General features: G+C 50.1%; 1 protein-coding gene across 4 annotated transcripts in view; it reads left to right on the top strand.

The window, feature by feature from the left end:
- The first annotated feature begins 2,505 nt into the window (after positions 1-2,505).
- The window catches only part of RGS9 (regulator of G protein signaling 9), a 32,266-nt gene continuing 18,631 nt past the window's right edge, over positions 2,506-16,140 (top strand). For 3 of the 4 annotated variants that reach the window (XR_010435301.1, XM_064676113.1, XM_064676114.1), the window contains exons 1-9: positions 2,508-2,646; positions 8,614-8,710; positions 11,273-11,323; positions 11,493-11,599; positions 12,333-12,384; positions 13,427-13,485; positions 13,878-13,954; positions 15,392-15,473; positions 15,669-15,731. Coding sequence is in view for 3 of the 4 variants with exons in the window: in XM_064676113.1 (XP_064532183.1) it covers positions 2,584-2,646; positions 8,614-8,710; positions 11,273-11,323; positions 11,493-11,599; positions 12,333-12,384; positions 13,427-13,485; positions 13,878-13,954; positions 15,392-15,473; positions 15,669-15,731 (651 nt within the window). In the remaining variant the exon portion in view is untranslated. Of the gene's footprint in view, positions 2,647-8,613; positions 8,711-11,272; positions 11,324-11,492; positions 11,600-12,332; positions 12,385-13,426; positions 13,486-13,877; positions 13,955-15,391; positions 15,474-15,668; positions 15,732-16,140 lie in introns of all 4 variants that reach the window. The other variant, XM_064676112.1, reaches the window with a different exon arrangement.

Here is a 16,140-nt window from a genome sequence, read left to right as displayed (position 1 = left end):
CTGATGTGTGAAGAAGGGGCAACCACGTAGGAAATGTGATCTTTCAGAAAAGGGGGGATTCCCTCTGCAGTGCTTTCCACGAGAGAGACTGTCGAGAGGTGTGAGCGGGTCTGCAGAGAACCATCACGGCTTGTGGGGCTTCACAAGGAGAGCAGAGAGGCAAAACCCACCTCTCAATCCCCAGCCCTGTGCAGGCTGAGAGGGTTCTGTGGGCTCTGCAGAGCTCATGGACACGCACCATTGCCCTGTGATGTGATGACTATGAGTGTGTTTCCACTACAGCATCATTTGCCTCCAGCCTGGGGTATGAACATCCATGGAAACTTGCAGCTACATAAATAGCACTGCATTTACAGCAGAAAGTGGGTACTGGGAGGTAAAGGGAACTCCCCAGGGAATGTATTTCTACATTACCTGTGGGGCAGGAAGGCCAGGATGAACTTGGGGAGTCAGAAATCAGCAGGGAGCCTGCTGCTATTGCTGTTCTCCACCACTCTTCCTGCTGTTCAAGTCCCTTGCTTTCTCTACCAACAAATTCACACATAAACAGCCAGACTGTGTCAGGGACTATGGAATTCTTTGCTTTCCATAAGTGTGGGTTTTGTGATTAGAGGCCCAGAAGTGTCTGCCCTCGACAAGCCTCTATAATCTGATTTACGTGCCTCATGCTTCACGTGGCAGATCTGCCCAAGAGCATTAAGCACTGGGGTGGTTCACCTGGGCACAGGTGAAATGTGGTTCATCTCTGACTGTCTGTTTGGTGCTGTGGGTCATTCGCAGATGTTAATAAAGCTGACTTTACATTGGACATCTTCTATAGCAGGGACACCAAGTAGCTTTATAATAAAGAGAGAAATATCCAGAAGATTTATTAAAGCTCGTCAGAGACAACTAAAAATGGAAAAACCCCACACCTGATCTATGAAGGGGTGTCTGGGAGATCAGCAGGATTTAAAATTACCAGGATCTTTGGAGCTCAAGAAGGCTGAAGAGCTCACACCTCAGCATGAGCTTTTCAGAGCTATTTCTCCTGGATTTCCTGTAAGACAATTTTATTTCTGAACTCACTTGTAGACCCAGTTTTCAAATGTTTCTCATGAATAAGACACCTGTATTCCTCAGTGGAACCATTTAAGTCAGTATTTTGGGTTGAAATGACCATTTTTATTCCTCTGAGTATGTGGGGCTTGTGCAGTTCGTGATGATTGATCCTTTGCTTAGGCCAGTGTTTGCACCTCACCTGGAATATTTCTGAGTCCTCCCACCACCACTTGTATAACAAAACAAGTTGTTCTGTTTTAAACTACAAATGGTTCCGAGGAACAGCAGGAAGGAAATCCCACAGCTTTCTGAAGAAACCGGGAAAACAGAGCTCTTGGTTTCCCAGTGCTGCCAGTCAGGTGCTGTCCCCCCGCCCATGGGCATGAGACAGCTCTGTTTTGAGGAAGCACTTTAACCCCATGGTCTTCCTCTCGTCACCGTTCGTCACCATTTCCCCACGTGGAAAAGCCACCAACTCCCCAAACCGCCCAGCCGGCTCCTGGATCCACAGCTGAGCTGCTCGAGGTTGGTGGCACTCAAGGGGCAGGACATGCACCACAATTCCCAGTCACAACTCCTTGGTGCCTGTGTTCAGCCCAACTCCACACTTGGAGTGCTGTGGGGAGAGATTCTCCCCTCTCCAGAGAAACGAGCAGTGCACAGGCACTTTGCCAGCTGCTGCCTCCCCATTCCCAACACCACCTGCTCTGTGAAAAGGGCTGTTTCCAGTGTGACTCCCAAACACCTTCCAGAAAGACCTTACACCTTTGTTTTCTCTGTCACTTCAGCTCACACTGCCCCCCAGCCTGACCCCCAGAGCCAGCTGGGATCCACGGGCTCTGCAACAGGTCATGGCCCCAAACTCCCGGGGATGGGGCTGTCCCCCCTCGGACCCCACACACCCAATAGTGCCCCAGGGGAGCCGTGGCCAAACAGGATGCTGTGAACACAGCCCACCTCGGCCAAAGCAGCGCCAGCGCTGCCCTGGGCACTGCATCGCCCCGTCCAGACCATCGGCCTTCCATCGGCCCCCATCCCTGCTCCAAACCCAGACCTAAGGCCCTGCACCCGGCCCTGGCCCCCTCCTTCCATCTCATTCCACTCCATTCCATTGCACTACACTCTATCCCATCCCATCCCATTCCACTCCGTTCCGCTCCATCCCATCCCATCCCATCCCATCCCATCCCATCCCATCCCATCCCATCCCATCCCATCCCATCCCATCCCCATTCCCATTCTCATCTCCATTCCCATTCCCATTCCCATTCCCATTCCCATTCCCATTCCCATTCCCATTCCCATTCCCATTCCCATTCATCTCCATTCCCGGCCTCTCCGCGCGCTCCCTCGACCGCCCCCACGCGGCCGCCGCGCGCCCCTTCATGCAAATGAGCGCGGGGCGGCGGGCGCTGATTGGCTGCGGCGCGCGGCGGTGGCGCCGCCCCCGGCGGGTGTGGGTGCCCGCAGCCAGGTGCGCCCGGCCGGGGCCGCTCCGCCGCTGCCTCCGCTCCGCCACCGCTCCGCCGCCTCTCTGCCACCATGACCGTCACACGGCTCGACCAGGGCCAGCGATACCGCCCGCGGATGGCCTTCCTCAAAAAGGTGAGCGCCGGGACAGCCGCACCGTTATGGGCATCAGCGCTGGCGGGCACGCCGGTGCCGCGTCCGGGCGGGGCGATGCGATGCCCGGGGCAGCGCTGGCTCTGGTTTGGCCGGGGTGAGCTGTGTTCACAGCATCCTGCTCGGCCATGGCTCCCCCGGGGCAGCTCTGGGCGTGTAGGGTCCGAGGGGTGACAGCCCCATCCCCGGGAGTTTGGGGCCATGACCTGTTGCAGAGCCCCGTGGATCCCAGCTGGCTCTGGGGGTCAGTGTGTGCTGAAGTGACGGAGAAAAGAGAACTGTAATTTTGTTTATTTTTATAGCTTAGCCTCAGCTGAATGATTCTCCTGACACGTTTCCTCCCCCTCCTATATTTTTCCCCCAAACCACTCAAATGTGTTGTTTCCCAGGGGAAAACCCATCACCTGCAGTGCCAGGCCAGCCAATGCAGCTCTGGGCCAGTTGGTCCAGTGCGTGGTTCCCAGTGTTTGCAGCTGATGTCTGCTTTCAGAGGATGTATTACAGCCACTGTCTGCTCTCTGCCTCCTTCCAGTTTTTCAGAAATGAGCGTATTTGTGACCAGAAGCACTCTAAGGCGTGGGAAGAACTATCACCCACGCTTTTGGGTGTGATGTGTAATTTTGTAAAGCATTTGGTGTTCTTTTTTTTTCTGTAGCATTCATTCAAAAGCGTCGCCAGTTGTAGTATAGCTGGTATCTGCAGATTTTAAAAAGCAGAGCGTTAAACTAGCTTTTCTCCTACTCACCTCTCCTGCCTGTGGCTTATCCTGTTGAGTGGAATTAACTGAATTTCCAGTGACAAGTACGGCCAGCGAGTTGCTGTTCAAGTTGTAGTTAGCTCTCCTCAATGCCCATGACCTAAGGAGGATTCCAGGGGTGAAGTGAGGGAATTTGGGGCTGTTCAATGCTAAGCCTTACATAGCAATGTGTGCTTTTCGCTGCTTTTTGGTACAAGCAGTGTGCTTTTTACGCCAGAGGAAGTAAAGAGGGTATTTTCTTTGATGCTGCGTCTTGCAGGGTAAATTTGGCTGGGGAGCCCTGCCAAGGGAAATACTCTGGGCCAAATTCTGCACTGAGTAATACTCTGTGGAGTTGAGTGTGGGGGTGCAGAGGAGAAGCTGTGTGCTTTGAGAAAACAACCGCCAGCAGCTGTGCTTCAGCTGCTCTGTGGGAGTGCAGCAGCCTTTGCAAAGTGCTCTGAGTTCCTCAGATGGGAAGACCTGTCAGAGTACAGCAAATTGCTGTTACAGAGCGTTCACCACTCACACACAGAGCAAGCACCACTCACACTGTGAGCAGCGAGGGGGTTTCAGTAGTGCCTGTGCTTTGCAGGTCTAAGACCTGTTAGCAGTAGGAAAGGAAGCTCCTGGGTGGTCAGCAGAAAGGCCCTAGCTCTCATCTTTGCTTTCGTTCCTCCTCTGTTTTTTCCAGACCTTGGAGAAGCTGTGTTTGGAGCCTTGGCTGTTCCGTGGCGGTGTGGTCTGTGTGCAGACAGCCACGTCCTCAGAGCTGTCTGGATACACCAAGCACCCTTACAGGTTGCCTGTGGTGGGAGCTGAGGATGCTCAACATCCAGTGAGCACCTTACAGGCTTAAATCCACAAGGACCTAAAATCCTAGAGAGAAGCTTTGTTAATTGCTTAAGCCCGTGCTCACGCTTTGCTGCCAGCTGACACACAGGGGATCCCTGCCGTGCTCTCAGGCTGCTGGCCCCGTGTGCCTTTCTGGGGTGCTGCTCCAGCATGAGGCTCGTGATCACAGCAATCCTGCCACTGACATGGGGAGAGGACAGGGGGTTGCTTTAGCAGTGCTGTGTTCGTGCTGTGAGGCTGCTCTGCACGACTTGGGCTTGATGTGGAGCTTGGTCTTCATGGCTGAACCAAGGGGGGATTGGAGAGCCCCCTCCAAGGCCCTGCAACACGTGCTCATCCAGCAAACACTCATGCTGACACTTAGGCTGCTTTATTCTATTTTGTTCCCCTCCTAAACTGTCTTGGTGAGAAGAATACTGGCACAAAGATCTGTTGGGACAGAAGCCCCTGAAATGCGTTTTGGCCGCATGCACTTGGCTGGATGCTGGGAGAACTTCAATGAGGCCAAGCCCTTGGTGCCTGTGCCTGCCCCAGGGTCAGGGTCTGGCTCTGTTGGGCATCCCCTGGCAAAGCTGGAAGCAGGGCTGTGCTTTCCAGCAGCTGCTGGGCTGTGTGTTTTCCCTTGCTGTGCTACACGAGCTGCATTGTGACTCATACCTTGTGCGCAGGGCTGATGGATTGGATGCTGTTTGCCTTTTCCTCTGCCTCTTCCTTACTCTGGACCCCAGTGGCTGCTCCCAAAGCTGCACAGCAACCAGGGAGGGACCATCCACAGCCTGGCTGGGGGCTTTTCCAGCCAGGCTTGGCTTCTCAGGCTTAGACCTTCCAGCAGCTGCTGGTCCTCATCTGCCTGAGCATTTCCCAAGGCGTGCCAGCACCTGATTTTGTTTTTGCTGTGAGGAGCCATACAGTGGGCTCCTGCTCTCTGTTTAAGTGAGACCCTGGATATGGCTGAAGCTGAGCCTTAGGTCAAGCTCAGCATCATCCCATCCTCCCTTTCCCTGTCCCAGGTGGGGAGATGCTGGTGCTGCACCTTTCTTTGGAGCATCACACCAAGCGTGACATGCTCTGAGCAGTCCTGGTGAGAGCCAGTGTGCTCAGCCAGGCCAGGCTGTGGGAAGAGCCAGCTGCAGCCCTGCCCTCCCCATTCATACATTTACTTGCCTTGGCTGAGGGATCACCACATGGGATCAGGCTCCCCCCTCTCAGCTTTAATTAAGAAAAAGCAGAAAGTTTTAGGTGGTTAACAATGGATTTTTGTTATTTCTTCTTTTTTTCTGATCATCCATCAATGTGCAAAGCAGGGTTGGTAGTTATAGTCCTAGAAAACAATTGAATGAGCCTTTGAGGGCAGAGTTGGGATGAAGGACTCTATTGTTACCTTGGAAATCAGAGCAAGGGGGGCTGATCCTTGCAAACAGTAACAGGCAGGGAGGGGGGCTAGAACCAAATACTCACGATGGAGAAGGCAGCAGATCTTTAATTATAGCACCAGGAGTGGACACTCGGCTGGGAGCTGGAGCCTGCTGAGAAAATGATCTTTCTTACCTCTGAAGCAAAGATGCCTCTGTCTGATTTAATGCTGGGAGGGGCTGAACTCCTCACCTTGGAAGTGTTTTGCTCTTGTGTGTCAGAGACTCAGCACCCGGATGATGCTTTGGTGTTGTAGATGCCCTGACCCCGGGGCAATTTTGCTCAGGGAAACAGGGATGGGAAATGCACCCGGGGTAACTCAACCAAGCAGTCCATCAGTGGTCATTTGCCCCCACTGCTCCATGCCATGGGACAGTATCCATGCGGGATCCATCCTCCTTCTCCAGAACCATGGACACCCCATCAGTCACTGACCATTTGAGCTCCCACATGCTCCTGAAATTCAGTGATGCTTTTTCTTATCACATGTGAGTTTGAGTTTTGCTTTGCACTCAGTGAGCCCTGTGACTTCCTGCAATCAGAGGGGGGACAGACAGTTTTCCTGTTGCTCCTTTGCAGCTTTTGGGGTGAGATCACCTCCATGAAGAGATTCTTGCTGCTCTGAAGGGAGAACCCCATGGCTGTCATGCCCCATGGTGGCTCTGTGCTTGAGGTGAGCTCTCCCCAGAGCCTGGCTCCTTTGGAAGTCCTGATATTTACCTCTGTGTGCATCTCCACCCACCAGCCAGCACCAGGAAGTGGCTTCTGGCTCTGCAAAATTCAAAGCAGGCAGCTCTTTCCTGGCTGAAAGCGTGACAGAATGTACTGGAGCCCTGAGCAAAGCAAGGAAATGCTCCTGCTGGGTTTTAACCAGCCCTCCTGGCCTCTCACCAGTGCCAATGGCAACTCCTGGTCTCTGTAATCACCAGTGTTCCCTTAGGAGAAGAGACAGGCTGAGTTTTGATCAGCAAGATGACTGGTTTGCAGCCCTAACAGCAGCTCCTTCCTTTTTAATGTATATAATTTCTCCAGTGACAAGAGGGAGTGTGGCAGGGTACGAAGGTGACAAGAGCTGCTGGTTGAAGGAAGGGAACACGCTGTGCTGGGGGGCTGTGTGGGTTTCTGAGCCAGTTCCCTGCTCTCAGCTGGTTAAAGACCTGTTTGAGCCCACCAGGAACAGCAGCCCTGTGCTGGAGCAGGATGTGCTGTTCCACTTCCAGGGAACAAGTCCTGCCTGAGCCTGGTGGGACCTGCCGGGTGGTCGCAGCACTGGGGTGTGGTGGGGATGAGCAGGGCTGTGTTTGCCCCCTGTATCCACGTGCTGAAGTGTTCCCTGCTGAGTGACTGTGCAGTTATAGAGAGTAAGTGACTTCCCAAGATACCTGAGAGGCTTAGAGGGAACTGAATCTGAATTTCCTAAATTAGCACCCTGCCTGCTGGACCATCCTACCTCAGCTCATCCCACACAGCTCCACAGGCATCTCTCCATGCACAGCCTTGAACTTGCTGAGGCTGAAATTGTGGGTTCTGTTGAAAGGCCTAAGAAAGTCTGCATCACTTTGGGTCTGGTTTTGCTATTTTAAAATATTTTGTATATGTATTTATACAAATATTTGTGTGAAATTTTACCAGGCTTCTCTGTTTTAGTATTAATTTGTCACTGCCTTTAAAAGCAGTTGAAAATCCAGTTTTACTGGCAGGCCCAGGGTGCATTCTGTCACTACAGCTTAAATCCTCACTGAACTTGGCAAGACTTGGGAACAAAGTCACTGTGGTGCCTGTGAAGACAATGCCCTTCATTATGCGTGAGTGTCATCAAGTCACACTCGTTAAATCCTCTACTCCTAGTTAAAAAGCTACAGCCTCACCCAAAATGAATGTGCAGAGAGACCAAATTGGTCCTGTTGAAACAGCTTTGATTTAGTATCTCTGGAAGCAGAAGACAGAAAGAAGAGCATCATCCCCAAAGCCAGTGCTCGGATGATCTAAAACAGGGAGATGAGGAGCGTGGCCCAATCCACCCATCTGAGCAGAGGATCCCAAGGGGAAGCAGGGGCTCTTGTGCTTTTGGGATGGTGCTAGTAGGAAGTCAAATAAAAGATCTTTTAAAATAATTAAAGATAATTGGAAACCAGGAATAGAAGAGGTCTGGCCCTGAGGGTGAGACTCATTCTCTGTTAAAAGCATCGCTCAGGAGTCCAGGTGGGAGATGCTGCCAGATGGGATGATGTTGCTCTGGATGGTGTGTTTCTGCCCCATCCCTGGAGGGACTGAGCTTTGCTGCCCGTAGACCCTGTCTCAAAGCTGTGTGTCTCAGGCTGTGCCGTCTCAAAGGACAGTTCTCATCCCCCCAACACCCCAATTTGAGCTTCGTGCTCAGCCCCAGAGCAAAGCAATGTGCTTCTCTTGCTCTTCTGCAGTCCTGCCTGGTGATTATCAGCAGACCAGAAACAGAACCTTTGCTGTTTGGTCTCCAGCCAAAATATTGCTTATATTCATGGTGCAATGGTGCAATATCTACAAGTCTGTGCACAGCTGGGGGATCTGTGCAATAGAAGCACAGATTCTATTTCCTCCCTTTTTTTTTTTTTCTTTCAAATTGCCCCAGCAAAGAGCCCACTGAGCTAGAGAGGAACAGCTCTGGGTAGCAGAGATTTTATTTTTTTTTTTTTCTGAACTCAGCTCTCATGGAGTGCTTGCATCCTATCCCTGGTCTGCTAACCCTGGCTGTGTGTTCAGTGGGAGGGAGTGACCCTGTGAGTCAGTGTGAGAGCTGACATGGTTTGGAGGTGGCATCTCTCATGGCAGGGGGGAGGTTTGGAGGGGGCTGTGGCTGTCGAATCCATTCCTGTGGCACATCACTGCCCACCCCTCTGGAATGCTGCAGTGGTCCTGGGGCTCCCTCCTGCCCACTCCTGTAATCCATCCCATCCCATGCTTTGCAGATCGAAGCACTTATGATGGAGATGCAGAGTCCAGACACAGGCATCAAGACACAGACACAGACAGTGATGGTTGCCAGCATCCCACACGCTGTGACAGGTAAGAGCTTCCCTGGGGGAAGGGACCTGGCTAAGAAAGTTCAGCAGAGAAAAGCTGTGTGTGGACCCCATGGCCAGGGTTGCCAGTGCCTGGCTGAATGCTGGAGCCCTTGTTCCCAACAAATATTCGCTGTACATCCTTTGAGATGTACCTGCTCCCTTTATCTCATACTCACTTGTGTCTCACTTCATTCCTGCTCTTGGAGTCAGAGACACAAAGATTGATAACTTGCACTTTCAGCTGTCTCATGGGGGTTAACTCAAGTGACCTTGCTTTCTTTCAGCATAGAGGTGAGTAGGTACTGCAGCCTCCAGACTTAGCATATTCCCAGTGAGGCTGGATCACAAATAAAGATAAATATTAAAACCCCATTAAAATAAGCAGCCTGGAGGCAGACTGAAAGATGGTACTTTAGAAATGAGCAATAAGCAATTAGTCTCCCATTTAATGTTTACTCCTAGTAATAATTTTTCTTTAGTAGGCAGGAAAAGCACAAAATACTCAACCCACTTCTGTGCCTCTAAGTGACAGCTTTGCCTCATTCAAGCAGGCTGAGGAAGCAGCAGACAGGACCTGTGCTGTGTTCAGTGTTACAGGCAGCTCTTATCTCAGCCTCCTTGTGCCTGCTCCTCCTTTCACTGGGCACTATCAGTACCTCTGCTTCCCTGTCCTCCACAAAAGCTCTTGTGAGGAACCCTCTGCTGTAAATATTCACACACAGTCTTACCAAAGTTTCTTCCTCCCGCTTTGGTCTTTCTGCAGCGCTTTGAAATTCAGAACAAAAACTCCCACTGAAACCAGTGAGTTTGCTCCAGGCGACTCAGGAGACTTTCCCCACTGTGTTTGCAAAGTCTGGTAGGCCCTGGGTGTTGTTTGCCCCAATTTTTTTTTTAAAAGCAAGGATGCAGAGCCACTGAAGTTGCTTGTCCATGGGTAGAGTCAGTCGGTGAAAGGGTCAGGAAGAACTCGGACACATCTGAAGCTTGTTCTCAGCAGCACCCTCCATGCATTGCAGTGCAAACCACATCCTGGCTCACACAGTGATTATGCAGCTGAGTTTGGTGGAGGTTTACATGTACAAAGGAGCTGGCCTTGCCTCCCAGAGCTGTCAGGGAATAGTTAAGGCAGCGCTGCAGGGAAGATTCCCCTGTGCTGGAGGTGACATCCCACACAGATTAAGTGAAGGGGAACAAGAACTTCTCTTGATGTCTGCCCAACATAAAACACCACTTCCTAAAAGTCCATGGCCAGCTGGTGTGGAGGGACAGTGCCTGTTGGCACTCATCCTCTTTGCGTGCTGTCTGCTTCATTCTGGTTCCTTAACCAAAAGTGCTGCAAGTTGCCTCTTGCATAAGTCATAAATTCTAGTCCACTTCTGAGAGGCAAGTGAGTTCCAGTCCCTTTGCTCACCACTCTCTAAACTGAGATATTTTTAGTGCTGCACAAGCTGCATGGATACTGATGGACCTCTGGGTGTTGCAAAAGATACTGATTCATGTCTGGCGAGGGCCTGGTGAAGGCATTGGAGCAGTGGACAGAGATCCACTGGAGAGAGCCTGGCTCTGCATGTGCAGGAGGCCAACTAGTTAAATTCACTCAAAGTCAGTAAAACAGCTCACAAATAAACCTCAATGTTGAATGTGCACCTTTGGGGGAAAGTGCTTACAGAGAGAGCTGTCTAGAAATGAGTGATGAGATAATCCTTTAATTTCATCTATTTCAGTAAGCAGGCAGTAGGATAAGAGCTCTGAGCCCCTATTAGAAAGTTAAGTCATCACTGCAATGTCAAGAAAGGTCAACACCTCAGTCTGCAATCCTAAGGGAGGTCTGGAAGGAAAGACCAGTAATTGATCAGGGAACAAGTGCATTTTTACCCTCTTTAAATGGAAGGAGGTTCATGAAATTTTCCCCCCAGAACATAAAACTAAAACTGCTGGAGATTTATGCTGACTGTGGGTGCGACTGCTCACACTCCAAGAAAAGAACTGGGAGAGATAAAATGTGTGTGAACGCAGAAATCTTGTCTCTCTTTGATAAATTCTGTTACCACTGCAGCTTGGGTCTGAGATTTGGATATCCCTTCTGTTCCTTCAAGGACTCTTAGAGGACCAGTCACTGGTTTTCTATAAAACTGACACAGGACTGTGATCTGTGAATCTGGAGGTTCTTTGCAGTTAATCTTTCAAGACAAGGTGATGCAAAACAAGGGGCACTTCACCTTCCCTGGGTGTGAAATCTGTTGTATTGCTTAAACCCTCTCTAAGCCACCTATGAGGTTTAGGTGCAGCTCAGGCCAGGTGTGCTTGTGCACACACTTGCTGTGCCATCCCAAGGTCAGTGCCTGCCTCGGGCTCCCTCTCCCAGGGAATGGTGCTGGCTTGGTGAGTGACAGGATGGCCAGTGGGAGACCAGCAGTGCATTTTATCTGTGCTGCCTTGTGTGGGGCATTTGAAAGTACATTTGAAAAAAGGGGTCTGTGCCCTTGGGGGGATCCAGAGCTCGGTGAGGGCTGTGGACTGGAGAGGTCTCATTTTCACCTGATGGGTTTTTTTTGCCTTGCAGGTAATGATATATTGCAGTGGATCCTTCAGCGCTTGCAGATCACTGCAGAAGGTGGGTAAAAATGTGAAAATTGAGCCTTTTTCAGCTTCGAGTTACAAAACTTTAAGGTCTCCATAGACAGAACCTTTTAGATGAATTCTTCTCCCCTGCACAGGAGCTCACTTTTAATTCCAGTGCAGTGTTTCTGTGCAATCAAAACCTCTGCCTTCTCCATTTTCAGAGGCACTCCACCTGGGAGACCTGTTTGTCAAATATGGATACATCTACCCTCTTCAGGAGCCAAAGAACCTCACCCTCAAGGCAGATGGCAGCCTGTACAGGTTTCAAGTGAGTTGCAGCTTCTCTAAGCTGTTGTGAGAGGGTTCAGCACTAGTTTTTATTAAAAACAGGCAGCTGGGGCAGTTCCCCAGGACCTGTAGTCGTGAGTCCAGGCTGTGCAGCCCTGCAGTTGTTCAGTGTGCAGGAGGAAGGGATCCACAGAGAAGCCTCAGAATGCAGTTTACAGGGAACCTGTGATAGTTTCTTCAACTAAATTAGTGTACTTGTTCAGCTTAATAATAGCTGTGCTTTCTTCCAAATGTGTGTTCCCTTCCAGGTCTTAAAGTAGCAAATGGAATTGCTGGTTGGAAGTAGAGAATGATCTGGGATCATTGAATAATGAATATACAAAAAGCACAGTAATAAGGGGATGTTTTCAGTGTTTGTGGTTGGACTGTTTCCACTACGATGGGAAATCAGAGTGCCCTCACTGGTACTTGGAATGAGGGGTCTGGTTCCCACATGGTGCCAAATCAGGCTCCAGCATCTCAGTGTGAGTGCTCAGGCAGCAGGGAGAGGTTGTCCATATTAACTGATGGGAGAGGTGGAGTGGATTTGATATTGGCAGTCGGTTCTCCTTCTGTAGCTGTCCTGCACCACTGTGCCAGCTGACACACAGCTGAGGAGTTGAGGCTCTGAGCACAGCAGAGAACTTTCCTCCCTCCAGTGTGGGTGGTTCCAGGTGCCTCTGGGCATGAGTTCAAGGCCTTTGTGCACTAACCAGAGACTCATTTCTCTGCAGACCCCTTATTTCTGGCCTGTGCAGGGCTGGGCTGCTGATGACACAGACTATGGTGAGTTCTGCACTGCTCGTGTTTGGGAGGTGTAGGGAAAGCCCGTGGGTTTGTGCAAACAGTCCTGCACCACGTTTGCTCTTCTGTCCTTGTGCTGTGTCTCCACATGCAAGGACCAGCCCTTACATTTTTTTCCATGCTCTCTTGTGAATAATTCTCAGTAGTGCTGAATTGAGGGTGTGACCATCTTGTGGTGGCCTCAATGAGAGAAAGTGCTTAAGCTCTTATGTTCCACTACAATCCATCCCACAGGAACACATCTGAATTACCTTCCTGGGTAGGGAAGACTTTAAACACAGGATTAGATTTCCCTGAGTAGTTAAGTGTATTCCTGGATCTGAGCCCAAGACTATCTTCCTGTAGATTTGGATCAAACCCTGCATTCAGAGATGGTTCTTTCTTTATAGAATGCACAGTGGCTTCCAATATCTCCTGATGGCTCTTTCCATATAAATCTTACGTTGCCTTTATGATGCTTTTTAGTGTAAAGCTGGTCATGAAACTTGGGCTGATGAGCTTGGTTTGCTGCCGTGGGCTGTGCAGTTCACAGACTGATTTGTTTACACCAACATTATCCTCTGTGGCTTTTATCTGCATTAGGCTGCAGATCTCCCGGGGAAATAAAAAAGCCCATTTTTAGATTGGAATGTTTTTATTAGAACTTGAGCAAAACACTGGCCTGTGTTCGGGAAGCTTGGAGGTCAAACTCTGAAGAACCTCAACATCTGAAGGATTTGGTCCAGTATCCCTTGATCCATGAAAGCCTGGCCGAGTTCCCAAAGGAAGGGTGATTCCTGGCAGGAGGCACACGCCGCCGGTTCTGCCTGGCTGCTCCCAGCCTGGGCATCCACGACAAAGTGGAAGCACTGAGTTCTTTTTTCTCCACTGGGCTTTTGTGGGCCTGGAGCTCATGGGTTAGGAAGATATCGTAGCAGACAAAGACTCCTGGGTTTGTCATGTGGGTAGATTTTTAATTGTTTTAATTGCTCTTGGACTTGTTGGTCTAAGTATTACTGACTGCTTATTTGCTTCTCCCTCACAGCAATTTATCTGGCAAAGAAGAACATTAAGAGGAAAGGGATTTTGGAAGAATATGAAAAGGTGAGGAGATGCTGCACTTGTTCCATGACAAGCCCCTCATTTGCTACAGCTTTAGCCCTCTCTTGCTAATGGAGCATGGCAAAAAAATCACCTCTTTAATTGCATGAGGTGTTACTCCAGCAGTATCAAAAGCCCAAATTTTGCAAGTGTAAAAACAGCCAGTACAGATAAATGCTGGGAAGCGAATTATAATTTTAACAGGGGTAATTGCTCTCCTTGCAATGGGATTTTTGAACTGTTGCAATTCTTGTAATTACGTTCAGAACAATCCAGATTTCCTGGCTCATTTACCAGCTTGGCCTCCTTGAGCTATGGAGAGTCAAGAAAACCCTGGCATGGGAGTGCCCTGGTCAGAATTTTCACACTAACTGCTTTTTTAATTTTTATTCCAGGAACATTACAACATGCTCAATCAAAAAATAAACTACAAGTGGGATTTTGTCATTATGCAGGCCAAGGAGCAGTATAAGTGAGTTGACTTGCATTCCCTCATTTGCATCACTGGGGAGGGTACAAGGAGTAGAGCTTGGCTGTCTTGGTGCACAGTTAAATTACCCTTCAAAAACACCAACTGCAGCTTTAAAATTACTTTTAGGAGATGTTTGGATTTTGCACTTGATGTGGCTCCCTGAAGAAGCTGAGGTCTGATGCTGCAGTGTGCAAACCCTCGTTAGGGACAGCTTCATTTAGCTCAGTGTTGTCCAGGAGCATTTGTGCACCAGGCCACTGGACTTAGGGCCTGTTGTTGGTCTGGATCAGTTATTACTTGCACATCTCACAGCTGAATGGAGTGCCCTGAATGAAGAAGCAGTAAATGTTCCCAGCAGGGACTTCTGGAGAAAACTGTGAGGTGCATACTGAGGCACCCAGCTGAAATGATTTGATTTTAGAAGCTGAATCCTTCAAATGGGAAAGTTGGTGAATGTTAGATGGTCTTACTCCTTTGGGCATAGGATCTTTCCTACTCCTGTGGATCCCTTTTACCTCCTTTTACCTCCCAGCTCAGCAGGCACTGCCTCTGCTGTTCAGCAGCCTCTCTGTCTTCCCTGGGATGGCAGCCAAGTCCCCGGAATACAGCTCATCAGATAACTGTCTCATTAGACACGAGACTGTTGTTCTTGTAAATTGAGGTCAGACTTGGGCTAAGAGATGCCAAATGCAGTTTTAAAGTCAGATACCGAGCCTGTGTCTGAACTAGCAGATTAAACTCGTCTGCGGCTGTTTGCTGGTGCTGCTGGGGCAGACTGGTGAGAGCAGCCTGCATCCACCCTGCTCACCACAGCAGGGAGGCCACATGCAAACAGCCTGTTGGGAATGCTCCCTTCCCCATGTTAAGTCCCAAACTGTGCCCAGGACTTTTCTGGGAAAGAATTAGTTGGTCCAAGCCCAAACCCATGCTAGTGCCTCTTCTGTTTAATTGTAGAGGTGATTTGGGTTGTGGTGCCTGGGAACACTCCTTGGTACCATTTCCAAACAATTTCTTGTGAGAAATGGCCCCACTTCACTGTGAGACAGGGATGGGACATGTCCAGGATGTATCTCTGTGTGGCAATCCTCATATTTTGCCCGGGGCCATGGGAGATGGATCAACATGAAGCAGCAGGACTGATGGCGAGTAGCGGATTGTCAGCATAAAGCTACCAAAGGGCTGCCTGTCTAATCAAAAGGGGATGTGTCTGCTCCCAGCTCAGCTCAGGAAGATGCTGATTCCTCAAAAGCCTTGTGTGGCCATGTGAACATGATCTGCAGCCCCAGAATTAGCTGAGGCAAGATGTGATCAGGAGGCAGCATCAGAGCGTCACGCTGGGATCCATGGGGCAGGGGAGGCTGGAGGTGTTCCCTGTTTCTCATCCCGCTGGTTTTAGGAGGGGAAAAGTCACGTATTCCCCTGTTGTTGGCTTTGCAGGGCAGGGAAGGAGCGGAAGAAGGAGGACAGGTATGCCCTGGACTGCCAGGAGAGAGCCTACTGGCTGGTGAACAGAACCCCCGTAAGTAGAGGATGATGGGGTGTGACTTTACTGCGCTCCGAGTGGGGCATTCCCAGATTCAGGGGGCAGAGCTTCCCAGGGCATGGCTGGCACTGGAGCCCTTCAGGGCTCAGGGGTGTCCTCATTCATTTGTGGGATCCACAGACTTTAAACCAAAAGAGTCACAAAGCTGTTGATGTTTGTTGTCCATCACAGCCGGGCATGCAGGATGTCCTGGAGTACGGAGTAGACCGTGTAACTGATCCCAATGAAAATAAGGTAACCCAGGTGAGACAGTTGTTTGGTTTTTTTATTCACACCTACTCAGTTTGTTCAGGAGGACACAGACAGTGTCCCTGGGATTGTTGTTTTTTTGGGCATGACAGGCTGAGCGTGTCAGCTCAGCTGTAACAGCCCAACAGGCCAGAGGTTGAGGTCGTCTCGTCTGGGAGGTGGGGCCTTCAAAATAGGCTTTGGCAGCTTCTTCTGGCTTGAAATTACTTTGTCAGCTTTCTTGCCACACCAGTTAGTGTGGGTGCTTGGCTACAGGACATGTATTCTTTGCTGGTGAGACTGAATTAGGGAATCCTCTATCTCCAAGTGCTCGTTGCTGCCTTTTTATTAGGGCTGAATGAATTGAGTGGGGTTGTGGGACATAAAGGTTCAGGGGAAAGATCCAAGTTTAAAA

This window comes from Pseudopipra pipra, chromosome 19 (assembly GCF_036250125.1).
Source record: "Pseudopipra pipra isolate bDixPip1 chromosome 19, bDixPip1.hap1, whole genome shotgun sequence".
NCBI classification, from domain to species: Eukaryota; Metazoa; Chordata; class Aves; order Passeriformes; family Pipridae; genus Pseudopipra; species Pseudopipra pipra.
Note: the sequence above shows the minus strand (reverse complement) of the source record. Positions and strands in the feature narration are given on the sequence as shown.